The 16630-nt window shown below is 45.9% G+C and overlaps 1 protein-coding gene across 5 annotated transcripts in view; it reads right to left on the reverse strand.

Moving 5' to 3' along the window:
* Positions 1-2014: 2014 nt before the first annotated feature.
* The window catches only part of osbpl9 (oxysterol binding protein-like 9), a 62457-nt gene continuing 47841 nt past the window's right edge, over positions 2015-16630 (reverse strand). For all 5 annotated transcript variants that reach the window (XM_063201898.1, XM_063201900.1, XM_063201897.1 and 2 more), the window contains 13 exons: positions 15287-15446; positions 15029-15129; positions 14647-14765; positions 13526-13611; positions 11097-11274; positions 9341-9425; positions 8690-8800; positions 7854-7917; positions 7596-7736; positions 6565-6643; positions 5583-5674; positions 5226-5361; positions 2015-4343 (listed from right to left, as the gene is read on the reverse strand). In XM_063201898.1, the coding sequence (XP_063057968.1) occupies positions 4272-4343; positions 5226-5361; positions 5583-5674; positions 6565-6643; positions 7596-7736; positions 7854-7917; positions 8690-8800; positions 9341-9425; positions 11097-11274; positions 13526-13611; positions 14647-14765; positions 15029-15129; positions 15287-15446 (1424 nt within the window). In that variant the 3' untranslated portion in view covers positions 2015-4271. The remainder of the gene's footprint in view (positions 4344-5225; positions 5362-5582; positions 5675-6564; positions 6644-7595; positions 7737-7853; positions 7918-8689; positions 8801-9340; positions 9426-11096; positions 11275-13525; positions 13612-14646; positions 14766-15028; positions 15130-15286; positions 15447-16630) is intronic.

A 16630-nucleotide genomic window follows, 5' to 3' on the forward strand; every position in this document is an offset into this window, starting at 1 on the left:
GCCAGGCCGTCACATAGTGGTTTCTTTTTAAAAAATATTTTTTTTGGTCTTTTTCGACTTTATTTGATAGGACAGTGTGAGAGGCGGACAGGAAGCGAATTGGGAGAGAGACAGGGAAGGGTCGGCAAAGGACCCGGGCTGGGAATCGAACCCGGGTCAGCCGCATGGCAGGCGAGTGCCCTACCGGTTGGCCATGGCAGGGCCAAGTCACATAGCTGTTTCATGACGGTTTTCCCCATCTGCTTATCAGATAGCTCTGCAGTGTACTGCCGCCCCAGGTCAGAAGGAGGGAGAGGTGACATTGTCCATGTAGCTCCTTAGTGGGGCGAAGCCTAAGACCATTTGGCAGTTTGATCCCTCCAATTATTTGTCTTGCACCAATGAGAATGATCTCAAATGCTGCTACAAATAGTATGGGAGAAATTGCACATCCCATTGCGATTCTGACTTCAAGCCGTTGCCACCCAGTAGTGAAGTCTTTCGTGGAGAAGCAGATCTGCAGGTTGTTGAAGTACTCTACTCTCAGGGTTTTCACACAGGTGGGCATGTGAAAGAAGTTCATGCCATAGTTGATCAGTTGGTGCGGGACTGATCCATACACGTTGGCAAGGTCAAACCAGATGACGTGCAGGTCAGTCTTCTCCCTCTTTGCCTTCTGAATCTGGTCCCAGATCATTGTGGAATGCTCTACGCATCCAGGGAATCCTAGCACCCCTGCTTTCTGGCAGTTGGTATCAATGTAGCCATTCTCAAGCAGGTACTGTAGCTGGCCATTCTTCTGGCTAGAACTAAGAAGAAGATTTTCACTTCCACGTTTAGTAGGATGATGTTACAGAACTAGCTGATGTCCTTGGACTTCATTTCCATGGGGATGAAAACTTCTACCGCTCTCTGACACTCAGATGGAATGAGTTGCTTTTTACAGGCAGCTCTAGTACTTCGGGGCAGTTCTTATAGAGCTTGTAGGGGACTCCATTGGGGCCTGGTGCAGAGGAGGACCTTGCCTTCTCCACGACTTGCCTGACCTCACTGAGCTTGAGAGGCATGATGTTAAACTCAGCTGTTGGTTGTGCAGGCTGGGGTACATATCCTGGTCTTCCAAGGGGGACGCTCCTTTGCGGATTGCTGTACTGTTCCCTGACATGCTGCTCCAACTGCTCCCTGGTGGTCTCAAGCTTGCCAGTCTTCTTCTCCTCCAGCAGCTGCCTGGCATGCTTAAAGGGATCCTTGAAGAAACTGGCTCGCTCTTTTTCCTTCCGCCTGTTGCGTTTCTGAATGCGTTCAGCTCTGCGAAGTCCAGCTAGTCTTTTCCTGACCTCCTCCCACAAGGCTTTGAGCCCCTCTTTCTCCGTTTGGGTTGCCTCTCTCCAGTTCTTGCAGAGTTGCCGCCACCTTTGCACGAGTTGGAGGATTTCTTTCTCTCTCCTCCCCTTCTCTCTTGGGGTCCTCACCTTTATTACAGTGTAATAAAGAGTTAATGCATGGTGTGACTTACTTTTCAGTATAGGCCTACGTACATTGTTTTGGTCAGCACCCTAAAAGACAGTCTATGTGGGTGAAGCCTGCTCTAACCTTTATGCACAAGTATACACATTGATGGTGGTAAATGTTCATGGAAAAGGCATCATTTATTACATTACACTAAGCTGACACTTTTCATCCAAAGCGACTTAGTCATGGTACAGGGTATTGGTTACAGTCCCTGGATCAGTATGGGATAGGTGCCTTGCTTAAGGGCTCTTCAGCCATGGACGAAGATGCTGGTAAGGGTGGGATTTGAACCTGCAACCCTCTGATCTAAAGGCCAGCACTCTAACCATTGAGCCATGGCTGGCCCCATTTGTGAATGGAAAAAATGTACATACTCCAACTTAAGCATTATGGCCAGTCAATCCATACCGACCTTCTGATCATACCCGTCTACATTAATGAAAATAAATCAGATCCGTTTTATAATAACCGTTTCATTCACACACATTCATTCCATATCGACAAAGTCACGCCACGAAAGACATTAAACTCACTGAGCTTTAATATTATGCATCAATAAATGAGAGAAAAAAAATAGTACAATCAACGTTTATGATTTGGGGAGGAATATGAACATGTGTGTGTGTGTGTGAGGATTGCTCTCTCCCAAGCAATGGTGTGTGTTTGTTTGTTTGTGTGTGTGTGAAATGCATATGGCAAGGCCTCATTTTCTTCTACGACAAACATGAAATAAAAATCAAAATGGCTTTTTGTGAGCAGAGTCCACAGTGATCCACCAGCCACCATCTTGTCGGCTAAGGGAGGTTCATCCTATGCAGAACGTGCCCGTGTCATGTCCATCTTTTATTAATTAATGCACAATTCCTGCCACCGTGGATCACAGTCCACACAATAATGACAACGGCTTCATCACATTATTCATTGATGTCTATACATGTGCAAATACATCTCACAAAATGCATTTCAAAGACAGATGATCCCATCATGATGCCAACCCCTACAAGGACTCATATTTGCAATCACACCAAAGTAATGCACTGATTTGTAAACCTTGTGTTTATTTTTCTGCACTAAAATAAAAATTGACATCTAACCGATGTGTTTCGAAAAGTCAGGTGTAGTCTTGCAGGAGCAGGTAAAGTCGAATACATGGCGAACACTAGTTCATGATAATGCTCTTCTATCAGACAATACTGTAGTCACCATAGATCCTGTCAGCATGCCTGGCCCGCCCAGTGAAGCTGCCCATTTTCCCCCTCCATATACTCCAGCCCGCTGGTCGTACGGTGCCAATCACTGCCAGTCGGCACGTCAGGCTCGCCCAGTGGGTGGAGTATATGGAGGGGGAAAACAAGCAGCTTCGCGCTGCACAGGCCAGACGTGCCGACTGGATCTATAAGCTACGTGCCCATGATGACTACAGCTGAATTCCGGAACTCGAGCAGCATTCTAGAAAAGTATGTCTCACTGAATGAGGCTGAGAGACAGTTATTCAATCAGACGCTGGATGAAGGGAAAGGGAGAAAGGACAAGCAGAATGTGAGACAGATGAACAGATGAACACAAAGCCCACAATTTGTTCATGAACGCCAGCCTGGTTTGCATGGGCGTGACGTCGAGTCCCCTTCTCCGTCCCTCGTAGGGAGGCAAGCTTGCTGTCAGGGCCTATGCCTCTCACCCTGGTCATATAGTACTTCTACAGGGTCTTCCACAGAGGAACCAGGGGCATATACGTGATCGTTTTCCTCCAAAATGAGAAAAATAAAAATAAATGTAGGAAGTGAATGGAATGGTCAATGTGAACGTGTAAGGTTTTCAAGTTCATGTTTTTTTTTTTCAAAACATACTATTGCCCGCAAGAAAGAAAGACAAAAGAAAAGGAAATAAAAAAAGAATATATTTCATATGTTTCTAAATATATATAATATAAATAGTTGCAGACAGCTGTAGGCAAGCTAAGATGTCCCCCTCGTTGCCAGGGTGTTTGCCAGGGTGAATTATAAGGCCTTCAGTTTGTGTTCGGGAGAGACAGCCTTCGATCCTCAGTAACCGGCTTCCCTGAGATGCACAATGCTGTGGAGATCAAGGGTTGGTTGATTTGTTTTCATTTTTTAACCGAGCAGCACAGACTCGCTCACTCCTCTTTACACAGGATGGATAGAGCCGTGTGTGTGTGTGTGTGTGTGTGTGTGTGTGTGTGTGTGTGTGTGTGTGTGTGTGTGTGTGTGTGTGTGTGTGTGTGTGTGTGTGTGTGCGTGTGTGTGTGTGGTGATGGTTGCACCCCATCCGGTGACGTCAGGTCAGGTGCCATCCGTGTTGCTGAAGGGCCTCATATTGTTTTGTGAGTTTTGTGTCTGAAGAGTGTCTCCTTTACTGTAGTATTCCATCATCATTCAGGAGGAGGGGGGTTACAGTATTTTTAAAAGGTGGAGGTGGAGAGCAAGATGGGGGGGTTTGGCAACAACTTGTGTTACACATCTTTTTCTTCATCGTCGTCGTCGTCATTACCATCATTCATCTGACGCTCTTCTGATTTCACTAGTTAGATCATTCCGTGTTTTTTTTTGTTCGTTTTTTTTCTCTTCTAAGTTCAAAAATGCAAAGCTGTATGTGTGTACACATCGAAAGGCCAGTCAATCATTCCAAAGCTCAGATGAGAGAAGAGGTTGGTGATAGGGGGGGTAGAGTAGAGTTCCTGGAAAGACTCTGGGGTGTGCTGGAGGGGGTGGGGGGGTTAGGGTGGGTCAAGGCTGGAGATGGATGAGGGCCGGCCTCTGGCTTCAGTGCCGTGATGCCATCCTCTTGAGAAGGGGGTCATCGTACACCCAGCACTCACCGTCCTCGTGGAACAGCTACGGACAGCGAAGGGCAGACAGAAAACCCTGATTAGCACCAAGAACTCAAACACAGTACATGCGCACATATAGAACACGTTCAAGTTAGGAAAGCTTATGTTTTTTTTACTGTAATTGGTGTATCTACATTAATTGTCCAAAGCGTTTAGTTTTAAGTTCAGTTGCTTACAACTTAACTCTTTCAATAACATGACCTGGATGAACAAGAATCTGAACAGACGCATAATAAAAAATACTTTCCTCAAACACCACTTCCACTGGACTTTGTAGAGACACTAGAGTGTAAAAGGCTTATAATGAATATTGGCAAAGGGTGCTTGCAGCATGGGTGTGCCGTAAAAAGTGAACACAACCCCACTTTCACAAGTGTTGGCGCACAATCACTATTGACGTAACATTCCACAGCAACAATGCAGCAGTACAGGATGTGATGTAACCGCCTCACAGGATGTGATGTAATGGCGTTGTGGAACGTACAGCTATAAAAGGAGATGAGAGCTCCCATTCAGCCGCGTATGCCAATTTTCTACCTGCCCTACCAATGCGTATGCAACACAACAACGCATTGTTCTGCTAGGGGCCGTTTCAGATTACATACCGGTACATTTGATTTCACTGATGAGAAAGATGCCATTGCCATTGCATAGATGTCCTTGTACTGTACATGTGCAGACACAAAATGACAATGAAAGACAATATTCTATTCCCCTTTATCCACCCTGGTCTCACAGAGAGAGAGAGAGAGAGAGAGAGAGAGAGAGAGAGAGAGAGAGAGAGAGAGAGAGAGAGAGAGAGAGAGAGAGAGAGAGAGAGAGAGAGAGAGAGAGAGAGAGAGAGAGAGAGAGAGAGAGAGAGAGAGAGAGAGAGAGAGAGACTCACCCTGGTCTCCCACTGCGTCTCATTCTCTTTCCTCTCCCGGGCCTCTGCACGCTGGCGCTCCTCCAGCCGGTGCTTGGCGTCCGTCGCCGCGTCAATGTCCCTCAGCTTCAGGTTCAAGGTCACGTCTTTCCAGAGGCTGCAAGGCACACACATACAAAACATGAAGACAAGTCTGAGAAGTTGTCCAATAGTTGTCCTCTCAATATCCCACCCTAATTAAGGCATACAAGTCCCAAAAATATATTTTGAAAAAGAAACCTGAATCCTAACGGTACATTGAGTTTAAGTGTCAGTGTGTGTGTGTGTGTGTGTCTGTGTGTGTGAGTGTGTGTGTGTGTGTGTGTGTGCACGTCTCACCTGCGTGATTCATACTCCAGTTGGTCCTCTAGTTTGCGCACCTTCTTCTTGATGGTGCTCATACTCCTGGTGTCAATGAAGATGTTGTTCTCCTGCAACACACACATGCACAACACACACTATCAACTACACACTTCGACAAGAAGGCATAATGAAGATGGTTGTGGAGTGGATGATGTTATACACAATGTGTACATGCAGTACTACACACATCCACAACCACACAAGTTCACCATCAATTGAACGTCCAAAACACACATCCACAACCACACAACCACAAGGCTTCAACCAAGGAATTAACCGAGTCTTGTAGAATTAGATATTATTATGAGAGAAATTTAGAGTTGTCATAATGCTCAGGAACACAAGTTGCCAGAATAATAGAGGTGGTGCTTATTTGAATGTACTTTCCTAATCATATGTAGTGAGAAGACAAAGTGTGAAAAGGTGCAGACTAAACTCTGATTACGCCTGCATAGTTCTTGACTGTATACTTTAAGGATAAGCCGTCCATTAACTGACTGTTTTTTTTTTACAACCTCAAAGGACACATCATCTTCAAAAGACAGCAGTTAAGGAGAGCCAGTGCCATCTGTCCTTGCTTGTAAAGCACACATGCTGACGGCTGCGACACTTACCCCTCATGACTCACACTCACCCTCTCTTTCTCTTTTAAAACACCCCCCACCACCAGACTCACCCTCTCTTTCTCTTTTAAAACACCCCCCACCACCAGACTCACCCTCTCTTTCTCTTTTAAAACACCCCCCACCACTACCACCACCAGACTCACCCTCTCGTTCTCTTTTAAAACACCCACCGCTACAACCACCACCACCACCGCACACACACACTTGCTGTTTTGCAGTACATTTACCCCTCATGCTTACTTAGAGTGCCTACTCACGTTCACCCACTCCCTCTTTACACATACACACGCACACAAGCAGGCACGCAAGCACGCAAGTATGCACACACTCACCCCTGAAGCCCATTTGGCGTACATCACTCCGTTCCACTCTCCCTCGATGGAGCAGAAGGACTTCTTGTCGTTAGGGGCGCTGCGGAAACGCAAAACAAACGTATATCAGCACATGACACACACACACACACACACAGCAACGCAGCCACGACCCTCGCCATCACCATAAAACACCATCTGGGAAGGCAAACGCTTAAGAGCTACAGCTCAGGAGCAGCTGTGTCTGTGTGTGTGTGCGTGCGTGCGTGTGTACACAATACACTCCCGCTCACAGTGTGTGTCTCCTTATGTCCATGACTCATGTGTATCTGCACATAAAGAGTCAGAGGAGGCATTGCTGTGGCACTAAGACGGGGTTTAGGGGCTTAATTGCTGCAATTAATTGCTTAACGGTTAATTAGACTTCCCTGGCGAGTAAACAGTGCTGGATGAAAGCAATCATAAACTTTTTAGCGGAAACATAAACAATGACGCCAAAATGGTGCAGAGACTTTGGGTTCAGGAAGGCTGCAATCGGATCGCACACACGCGCGCACACGCACACACATTTGCTGCATTGCAATTGCTGCATTGGTACTGCATGCAGGCCTGTAACCAATATCCTGTACTTAAATAACTAATACTATAATATCCAAAGTCGCTTTGGATAAAAGCGTCAGCTAAGTGTAATGTAATGCAATGTAACCGCCTCTCCTCCCATGACATTAGCGCATCACTCATTACCTAGGAGGCAGTCATGGTAACACCAGGAGAAATAATGGACTGTACTATGTAATGTAGTGCAGTTTACCAAATAGTGCCATGCATCTAAACCAGCACCGTCCCAATGAGAGATGATGCTGCTGACAAGATCTCAGTGGTGATGTGGTAGTGAGTCGAATGTTGTGCAATACAATATGGTCCAGATGAGAGAGGATGCTGCCGACAACATCGTTGTCGCAATGTGGTGAGTGTAATGTGAAGTAGTGTAGTGTAGCGTAGTGTAGTGTATCTGTGTTGTAGTGGTCCTGATGAGAGAGGATGCTGCTTACAAGATCTCGGCAGTGATGCGGTGCTTCTTGCCGCCGTAGAAGGGCTTGGTGTGGAACACGATGTTGGCACTGTAGCCCGTCTTGGAGCAGTTGATGTTGCACTCGCCACCCAGCTCCACCCACGGCACCGTCAGGATCGACCTACACACAGAAGTACACAGGAGGGGTAAACGCCAGATAAACTACACACTCACCTGCCATATTAGCTGGAGAAGGTGTGTGTGTGTGTGTGTGGTGTGTGGTGTGTGTGTGTCGTACCTGCCATATCCGTTGGGGAAGGTGAGGATGTAGTGCTCATCATGTTCCAGACACGATACACAACCTAAAACACACACACACACGTGCGCATACGCACACACACAAGAGGAGAAATGTTATACCGTACACACCCTATTAGACACACACAGCGAAGGAAAACCTCTACAAACACACACTGTACATACAGTACAAGTTCACAGGAAAAACATTACACACAATCGCTCTCTCATAGAGGAGCACAGCCCGAAATACTGTTTCACCCCTCATAACGCTCATTGTTTGAAGGTGCTTAAATACATGAGCAGGCTTTAGAAGATGCCAAATGTGTTCCTCTCTGTTTTGTCTGCTGCCTGCCTTTTTGACAGCTAACCTGACAGCCTGCTTGGCCTACTTTTTGCGGGAAATAAGCTGTAGCTATGCTGTCTGGCACTTTGTGCATGCTTGATAGACAGGACGGCTGTAATTATCCCGACCCCCTGTGGTGACAGCCAAGTCTCGAGCTACGCAAACACTCAGACACACATGCATGCATTGCACACACATTCACACTTGCTTTGGTAGAAGGATGGCACACTGCTGTTTCATCGATAATACGCACGTGCGTTGCTTTTTCATGTAGAAGTCATTGAGGCTGGCATCAGTGTGATTCTAATGACAATCAGCCATCCATATCTACTTGTGTAAGACAATAGGCTTTGCTAGAAACACAACACCCTGCATCTAAATAACAGTATCTTTAAATAAAAGGGTCAGCTACGCATGTGTAATGCAATGTAACGTAAAATATAATGCAATGTAACGTAATGTAATGTTATGTAATGCATGCATGCCCTCACCCTGGCCGATGTTGTGCACCCCGATAGACATGCCCAGGAACTTGGACTTGGTCCAGATGTGAGCATTGAACTGGATCTTCCGGCTGACACACTCCGCATAGAAGGCAGATACTGGAGGAGAGGAGAGGAGACAAGACAGAATTATGTATTCCCCTTTAAACACTTCAATGATTTAATAATGCACTCTGCAGGGAAACTACGGGAGGTACTTGAGTACAGGAGGTAAGAGTCAGTGTCCAGCTGTATTTTTGCTGCTAGGAAGGCGGGTATGAGGCTGAATGCATGTTTGTGAAGGTCAGTATAATGTGTGTTTTGAGTCGGGAGGGGGGCTGTGAGAGGCTTGTGAGGTAGTGGTAGTGTGTGTCTTGTGTATAGGTGTTGAAAGGTAAAGGTGTTGAAGAGCCTCTAAAAATGCAATGCTCATCTCAATGGGTAATTCTCTACTAAACAATTTTAGAAATTGGCTACGTATACATGATGTTTTTACTTCCGAATCAATAATTATGTTTACATGATGTTTTCAAAGCAGAATTAATCTTCATTCAGAATTAAATTCAGTTAATTCAAGTGCATGTGGGTAAAGCGGAAGGTGAATCAGTGGGGTGGGGGTGTGGTAGGTAGAAGAGTGTGAGGGTGGAGGGTAATACTCACTGGGGGGGTGGTGAGAGACCTGCTCTGCCACAAATGACACACTGTTGCCCCCACACGTCGGCACTGGGCCCTCCGACACCGGCTCCTGGGGGGCAGAAAGGAGACAAGAGAGGTTAGTCGAAAGGTTTGTGCACCTCTAAAAAACAATTGCTAGGGGTGCTGGATATAATTGAAAGCATGAAAAAATAAGAATTATTACGTATCCACACACCGTTCACTCCCTTGCTGTGTTTTATATGATGAAAACCAGCACAACGTTAAGTCCTAACGCAAAGTGATGAAGACCTTGTGTTATGTCGACACTTGACAAACACCTTGTTTTAGGTGGAAGCCTTGAGCTGGTTTTCATAGAACAAATCGCAGCTAGAGAGTTTGGACGGTGTGCTAATGTTACCTATCTTGGTAACACTTTACACTGTCTTTAAAAAGCTTAAACATTTTGTTAAGAATGAACTGATTATCAAAGAAATATTTACAAAGGATTGTGAAAGAGTAAGAAATACTATTTTAACACAGCAGAGACTGCCTCAACACAGAGCTGGAAGTGTATCCGCCAAAGAGCCAAAGAGATGGAAACACTAGATATAGAACTGTCAGTCAGGCAAACAGAGCTAACTCATCCTGAAGGAGCTGTAGGGTACTCATTTACAAAACATTTGTAAATGCTTTGTTTATGATTAGTTCATTAATAACTGTTAACAAAGTGGCAATGAAGCTTTTTAAGGGACTGTTGTTCTAAATTGTTATACCCTTCTTTTTTTCAGGAGGGGGTAGTAGAACATCAGAGATGACACATTACATGAGATAGTCATGTTCAAAAACACAACCCCCTGACCGACTATGACATAACACTGCATTAAGCTGACGCTCTGCTCTTTATTCAGAACATCCTGCAGTGAATTAACTACAGGTCAACAGTAACCCTTGACTAACTGGAGGTTTAAATCATGGGAGTTGAGAGTTATTCACTAAGCCCCCCGATCGCATCAGCTACAATACTAGCCAGCCAGTGGGGAGAATAATGGATGCTAGTCACGGCAGCAGTGGTGTAGTAAACATAGGTGCCACTTATTGAAACAAACATTTTTAAGGCTAAATTTATATCGTGACGATCCAAACAGAAAAAGTGGGAGTTACATCTTTAAATTTTCTATGCTTTTTACACGAGGACGATTGTGAGTGAAAACAACTCATCTGATCTGTCTTTCGTTAACATAGCAACCTTGCAGCCGGGGTCTGAAGACACACAATTCTGGAGAAGTGTGACATAAAGGTGTATGGGATTAGCTTGATAAACCAGCCTAAATGGATTGGATGTCTAACTTAATGCAGGCAAAACATTTTGCCGTCCAGCAGTTGGCGCTGGTTTTCCAGGCCAGTATGGGATGTGAAAATGTGCATTTTTAAAATGTAAATGTACTTTTTTGTTGGTTAGACAGATATGCAAACGGGGTGTCTACAAACCTCCCCACTCTGGAAGGAGTCCTCAGATTTTTGCGTCTCCAGGCCCCAATGGCGGGGTTGCAGTGTAAACGAAAGGCACTTCTGATTAAATATTTTGTTGTCTTCCCTCGCAATCGTCCTCGTATAAACAGCACCAAAATATAGTGCCACGTGCTAAAGCAGTGAGGCCCTTTGTGTCTGATGGCAGGGATCATTGGCAGAATATCTACCTACCTAAGTATGGCCTTATCTGGTATACACTACTTCTAATGGGCACTGCAGTATTTCTGTAATCCACATCTCTGTTCCTTACTGCAGCTGCAGGGTCCTCTGACTCTGAAGGCAGGTCCCAGTGACAGTAGAAGACCTCCCCCAGTATGGGGTTGTACGGCTTCTTGGCCACTGAGCCCTTGCGTCCCGCGTGGAAGGCAGACATGTACCACTTCACCACGTACACCATGCGGTCTCGAGGGTCCAGCTGCTCCGCTATGCTGTGGGGGACACACACAGACACACACACACACACAGACACAGACACAGACACAGACACAGACACAGACACAGACACAGACACACACACAGACACACACCACACACACACACACACACACACACACACACACACACACACACACACACACACACACACACACACACACACACACACAGTCAGATACGGTAGCCTTTACATGAAAAGTATACACAGGTCAATTGACATTTTTTAATAGTAGCACATAAACCAAACCACTTAATAGTAGCACACAAACCACTTTTGTATATTTTTTCCTTTGTTTAAAGTAGTAAGGATTATCTAAGACACATTCATTGCAGCACATACATTACCAATTATTAATTAATTAATGGTATAATGCTTGAGCCTAAAAAACATAATTTATATATGCCATTTCATGTGTCAAGTGGTGCAACACTATCACACTATGCTGTGGGGACAAACAGGGACAGCTATTAGCAGATATGGACAAGACACCACACATCTGCAAGTCTGATAAGCCTGAAAAGAAAACTCCTGGGCTTGAAAAAAATGGACACTTTTTGAAATAAAAACAAAAACTAACAGCTATTTTATTCTTGCAAACCAATTCTGAAGCCTAAAATCAGGCACTGAGCTTTAATACATCTAACCATACACATGGCATCACCTATTCTACACATTTAACTATAGTAAAGGTGTAGGGACATAAAGACTCACACAGATACAGATAGGAGACAGATACAGTGTAGCCAGACATAAACATCACGCCACACACTTGGCATTAGCTACTACCAGAGAGAGTTTATGGGTAATACGAGAGAGGAATCTCGCTACTTTTTCCGGGTGGTACTGTCCACTAAGTGGCGCCATCCAGACAGCGCAGAGGAGCGCCAAGGAGCGCCAAGGAGCGCAGAGGCTGTTGAAATGAATGGGGTCGCATGGAGCTCAACCACGATGCTGCCATTGCTTTGGGAGAGAATTGGTATCATCGTTTCATTTTATTTTTCCAAAAGGCAGGATAGATTATCCTTTCAAACAGCAGTTAGTTTGAATGTTTAAACTTGCTGGATCTTTGTAAAATACGTCTTTATTGTCAATATGACGTCACGAGTGGCTTCACACACTGCGTTTAGATTGGTCGGCCGGCTGCATTGCTGTGATCACGACGACCGTAAAGCAATTTTGTTAGCAAGATGCTAGCGGAGCCTGACTCATAAATGCCAACTCTGTAGGAAATCAGAAGGACATAATTCCCAGGTTATTGTACATTTCATTGAAATCCACATTGGTTTCTCAGAACTTACAGTAATATTGTCAAGTTTCAGCAGACAGCGAGCACAATTGTCAGTTATTAGCGCCAGCCTTATGAGCTCTGCTGTCTCGACAGCGCTCCCTAGGTGAACTGCAGGCACGGGTTTGAGGGCGAGATTCAACACTGTATGTAAACCCACTGTGCTACTACTGTCTTAACCTACAGCAATGTGGCTGGGGAGGCACATAGCAACAGGGGAGGCACATGGCAGCACATGAGGCATGGCAACATGGAGGCAAGACAGCTCATACATTACATCAGGGCCTACACGTTTGCCTACAGCAACGCCACAGGACACACACACACACACACACACACACACGCACAAACACACACGCACACAATGACGATGACAGATGTCTACGTGCAGTGACTTACAGTATGTGAGCCATCATGGTCATATCTAACATCTAATACCAAGGCATAAAACATGTCAACCTACAGCAATGCTGCAGGGGGACACAGGGGGAGAGGCGTGCATTTGAAAACAGTACTACACATGCACGTGATACTAGACACATGACATGCACTACACATGTTCACCTACAGCAATTCTGTTGGGAGACGAACCTTTACCTTTTTATGGTGTTCATATACCCACCATTGTTTTTTTAACAGTAGTTATAGGTTTATTGCAGGCTGCGAATTGCAGCATTCAAAACTATTCTAGGTGAGAGTTCTGTGGAGAACTCTGTGCCCACTTCTTCAGGTAGGAAGTTCGTTTTACACGTTTATAAAAGGTGAAAGACGAGGCTGGTGTTGTGGGGTTCAAAAGGTGGGTATTTTTATATCTATTCTTTTGGGAGAAAGAATGAGTGGGTGAGAGAGAGAGAGAGAGAGAGAGAGAGAGAGAGAGAGAGAGAGAGAGAGAGAGAGAGAGAGAGAGAGAGAGAGAGAGAGAGAGAGAGAGAGAGAGAGAGAGATTGTGTTTGTATACCTGACAAAGAGGTCGGGATGAGCGAAGAAGTCTGCATACATCTCTAGCAGAGACCTCCTCTCCAGAATAAACGTGGGCAACACGACCTGAAAAGAGAAAGACAGAGAGAGGGGGAGAGAGAACGCTTAAGAACCAAATGGGCTTGACCATGACTAAGAACAGAACATTGTGCGGGTGTGAGCACGAGACAAAACACCACCGTGAGACAGATAAAATGAGACAGACAGACAGACAGACAGACACAGAGAGAGGGAGAGGGAGAGAGAGAGAGAGAGAGCGAGAGAGCGAGAGAGCGAGAGAGCGAGAGAGCGAGAGAGAGAGCGAGAGAGAGAGAGAGACACACAGAGAGAGCGACAGAGAGAGGGAGAGGGAGAAAGAGAAACAAAAAAAGAGAGAGAGAGAAAGAACATGAGAGTGTGTGCAATAAAGATATTCCTTATGTGAGAGGGAGAAGGAGAGAGAGACTGAGAGAGAGCGCGAGCGTGCGCAAGGCAGTGCGCAAGGCACCTAAAGACAGATGAGTCAGGGGAGAGGAGGAGTTGATTGATGCTGGAGTCTGTTATGTAAGAGTTCAAGACGAGGCCAGGAAACGCTGAGGGGGCAGAGAGGAGCCCGAGTTCAGCTCTGCCAAGCTGTTTTCAGGCCGTAATATGCAATGGTGCCGGGCTGGCACTGGATCCGGAACCCGTTACCCGAGGAAACAAAAGTGCTTATGCGGCCCGCGTTAATACCCTTTTCCTTATTGCACTTAACGTGACCCTGACGAACCTGCTGACGACTACTTCGTCATCAGGCTTAATTATTCGAAAGTTTTACTCTAATCTCATTGCTAACCAACGTTTTCTTTGGGATACAACTTTTCAGTTCAGGAATAATAATATCAGCGTGAACATGTCCGTTGGTTGGAGACTAGGTGACTGTGTGTGTGTGTGTGCGTGTGCGTGTGTGTGTGTAAATCACTCTGAGGCATGTTTGGGAGATGTGCTGCTCTGATAGAATTCGTCAGCATGTGTGTGTGTGTGAGAGAGAGTGTGTTTGTGTGTGTGTGTGTGTGTGTGTGTGTGTGTGTGTGTGTGTGTGTGTGTGTGTGTGTGTGTGTGTGTGTGTGTGTGTGTGTTTACCTTGGTGAGGTCCATGCCCAGGCGTACTTGAGACAGCAGGTGCATGATGACACTCTTGTGCTCCTCCACAGACTCCCCTTCATCCAGATCATCACGCTCATCATGACTGTCAAACTGGTCTGCAAAACACACACACACACCATTGGATATGGAGGATCTGAAGGTGTTTTTGGTGTGTGTGTGTGTGTGTGTGTGTGTGTGTGTGTGTGTGTGTGTGTGTGTGTGTGTGTGTGTGTGTGTGTGTGTGTGTGTGTGTGTGTGTGTGTATGCGTGCGTGTATGCTTGAGTGTATGCGTGCACACGTGAGCATGTACGTGAGTTTATGGTGCTGTTGGGGTTGATGGATTGGTGTGTGTGCATGTGCGTGTGTGTGTGTGTGTACCTGCGTCTGTGGTGCCGTTGGACATGGATGAGTTGAGGGACTCGTTGGTGTCTGGCCTCTTCAGTGAGGAGCCATCACCACCAGGCATAGACACTGCGGCACTGGGGGAGTAGGAGCGGGAGAGAAAAAACAACAAGGACAGATTGCAATGTGGTCCATTGCAAGTTGATTTCCCCTATTCATGTACTGCAAAGCTTGTATGTGTGTGTGTGTGTGTGTGTGTGTGTGTGTGTGTGTGTGTGTGTGTGTGTAACTTACTCTGAGGCGTGTTTAGGAGACGTGGTGCTCAGATAGAACTCGTCGGCATCGTAGAACTCGTCCTCGCTGCTGGAGTAGGAGAAGTCTGGAACGCTGTGGGCCGGCAGGGTCATGTGGGCCGGAGACGCCACGCTACTGCTGCCTGCAGACGGCACGCTCCCTACACACACACATCACCCACACACACGCACAGGAAACAAATCACAGGTCAAAGATCATTTCAGTGTGTTCTTCTGCACGTCATAAAAGTACAGTAAAGCATTCTTTTTTGAAACCCTTGAACAGTGTACAAGTTAACACACAATGCTACAGAGCACTGTACGGTTAAGAAGACTCACATCATTGCTACCAGGCTGCTAACTAACCCAAATGGCTAATGCGTCGCAAGTTGAAGTAGCATTGGCTCAATTGGTATCCATCTTCTTCAACAGTGGCTGAGTTGCTACGATAATAACAGCCTTGAATGACTCATCTAAGGGTACAGATCCTTTGACAAGCTCTTTAAGTGGTCTCTGCTGCCTTTAAACGGTCTCTGCTAACAGTTTTCAGTCAAACATCTGTTGCTCAGGCTGACTGCCATGAGCACTCTGCAGTGGCGGAGATTGCTAAGGGGAGAGGAAAAGCTGTGTGTGTGTGTGTGTGTGTGTGTGTGTGTGTGTGTGTGTGTGTGTGTGTGTGTGTGTGTGTGTGTGTGTGTGTGTGTGTGTGTGTGTGTGTGTGTGTGTGTGTGTGTGTGTGTGTGTGAGAGAGATTGAGAGAGTGAGTGAGTGAGTGAGTGAGTGAGTGAGTGTGCATGTGTGTGTGAGTGAGTGAGAGATTGAGAGAGCAAGAGTGTGAGCAAGACAGAGAGCGCGCGCGAGCGAGAAAGAGAAAGAAAGAAAGAAAGAAAGAAAGAAAGAAAGAAAGAAAGAAAGAAAGAAAGAAAGAAAGAAAGAAAGAAAGAAAGAAAGAAAGAAAGAAAGAAAGAAAGAAAGAAAGAGAGAGAGAGAGAGAGAGAGAGAGAGAGAGAGAGAGAGAGAGAGAGGGACTGTAAGCGTGTGTGAGAGAGCAAGCGTGAAAGAATACGTGCAAGTGTGTGTGTGATTCTGCGGTGCTGGCCTTTTATTTTTGCCTGTCTCAGCAGAAAGGGTATGCAGCACAAAACACCAGCAGAGGGACTGAGAGGAGAGGAGAGGAGAAGAGAAGGAAGAGGAGGAGGAGTGGAAAAAAGACGAGGAAGAGGAAGGGAGGAGAGGAAAAGAGTGGAACAAGAGGAGAGGAAAGAGTTTACGGCACTGGGGGGAGGAGGAGGAGCAGAAAAGAGATGGCGAGAGAGAGAGAGAGAGAGAGAGAGAGAGAGAGAGA

Source organism: Engraulis encrasicolus, chromosome 6, assembly GCF_034702125.1.
Source record: "Engraulis encrasicolus isolate BLACKSEA-1 chromosome 6, IST_EnEncr_1.0, whole genome shotgun sequence".
Lineage (NCBI taxonomy): Eukaryota > Metazoa > Chordata > Actinopteri > Clupeiformes > Engraulidae > Engraulis > Engraulis encrasicolus.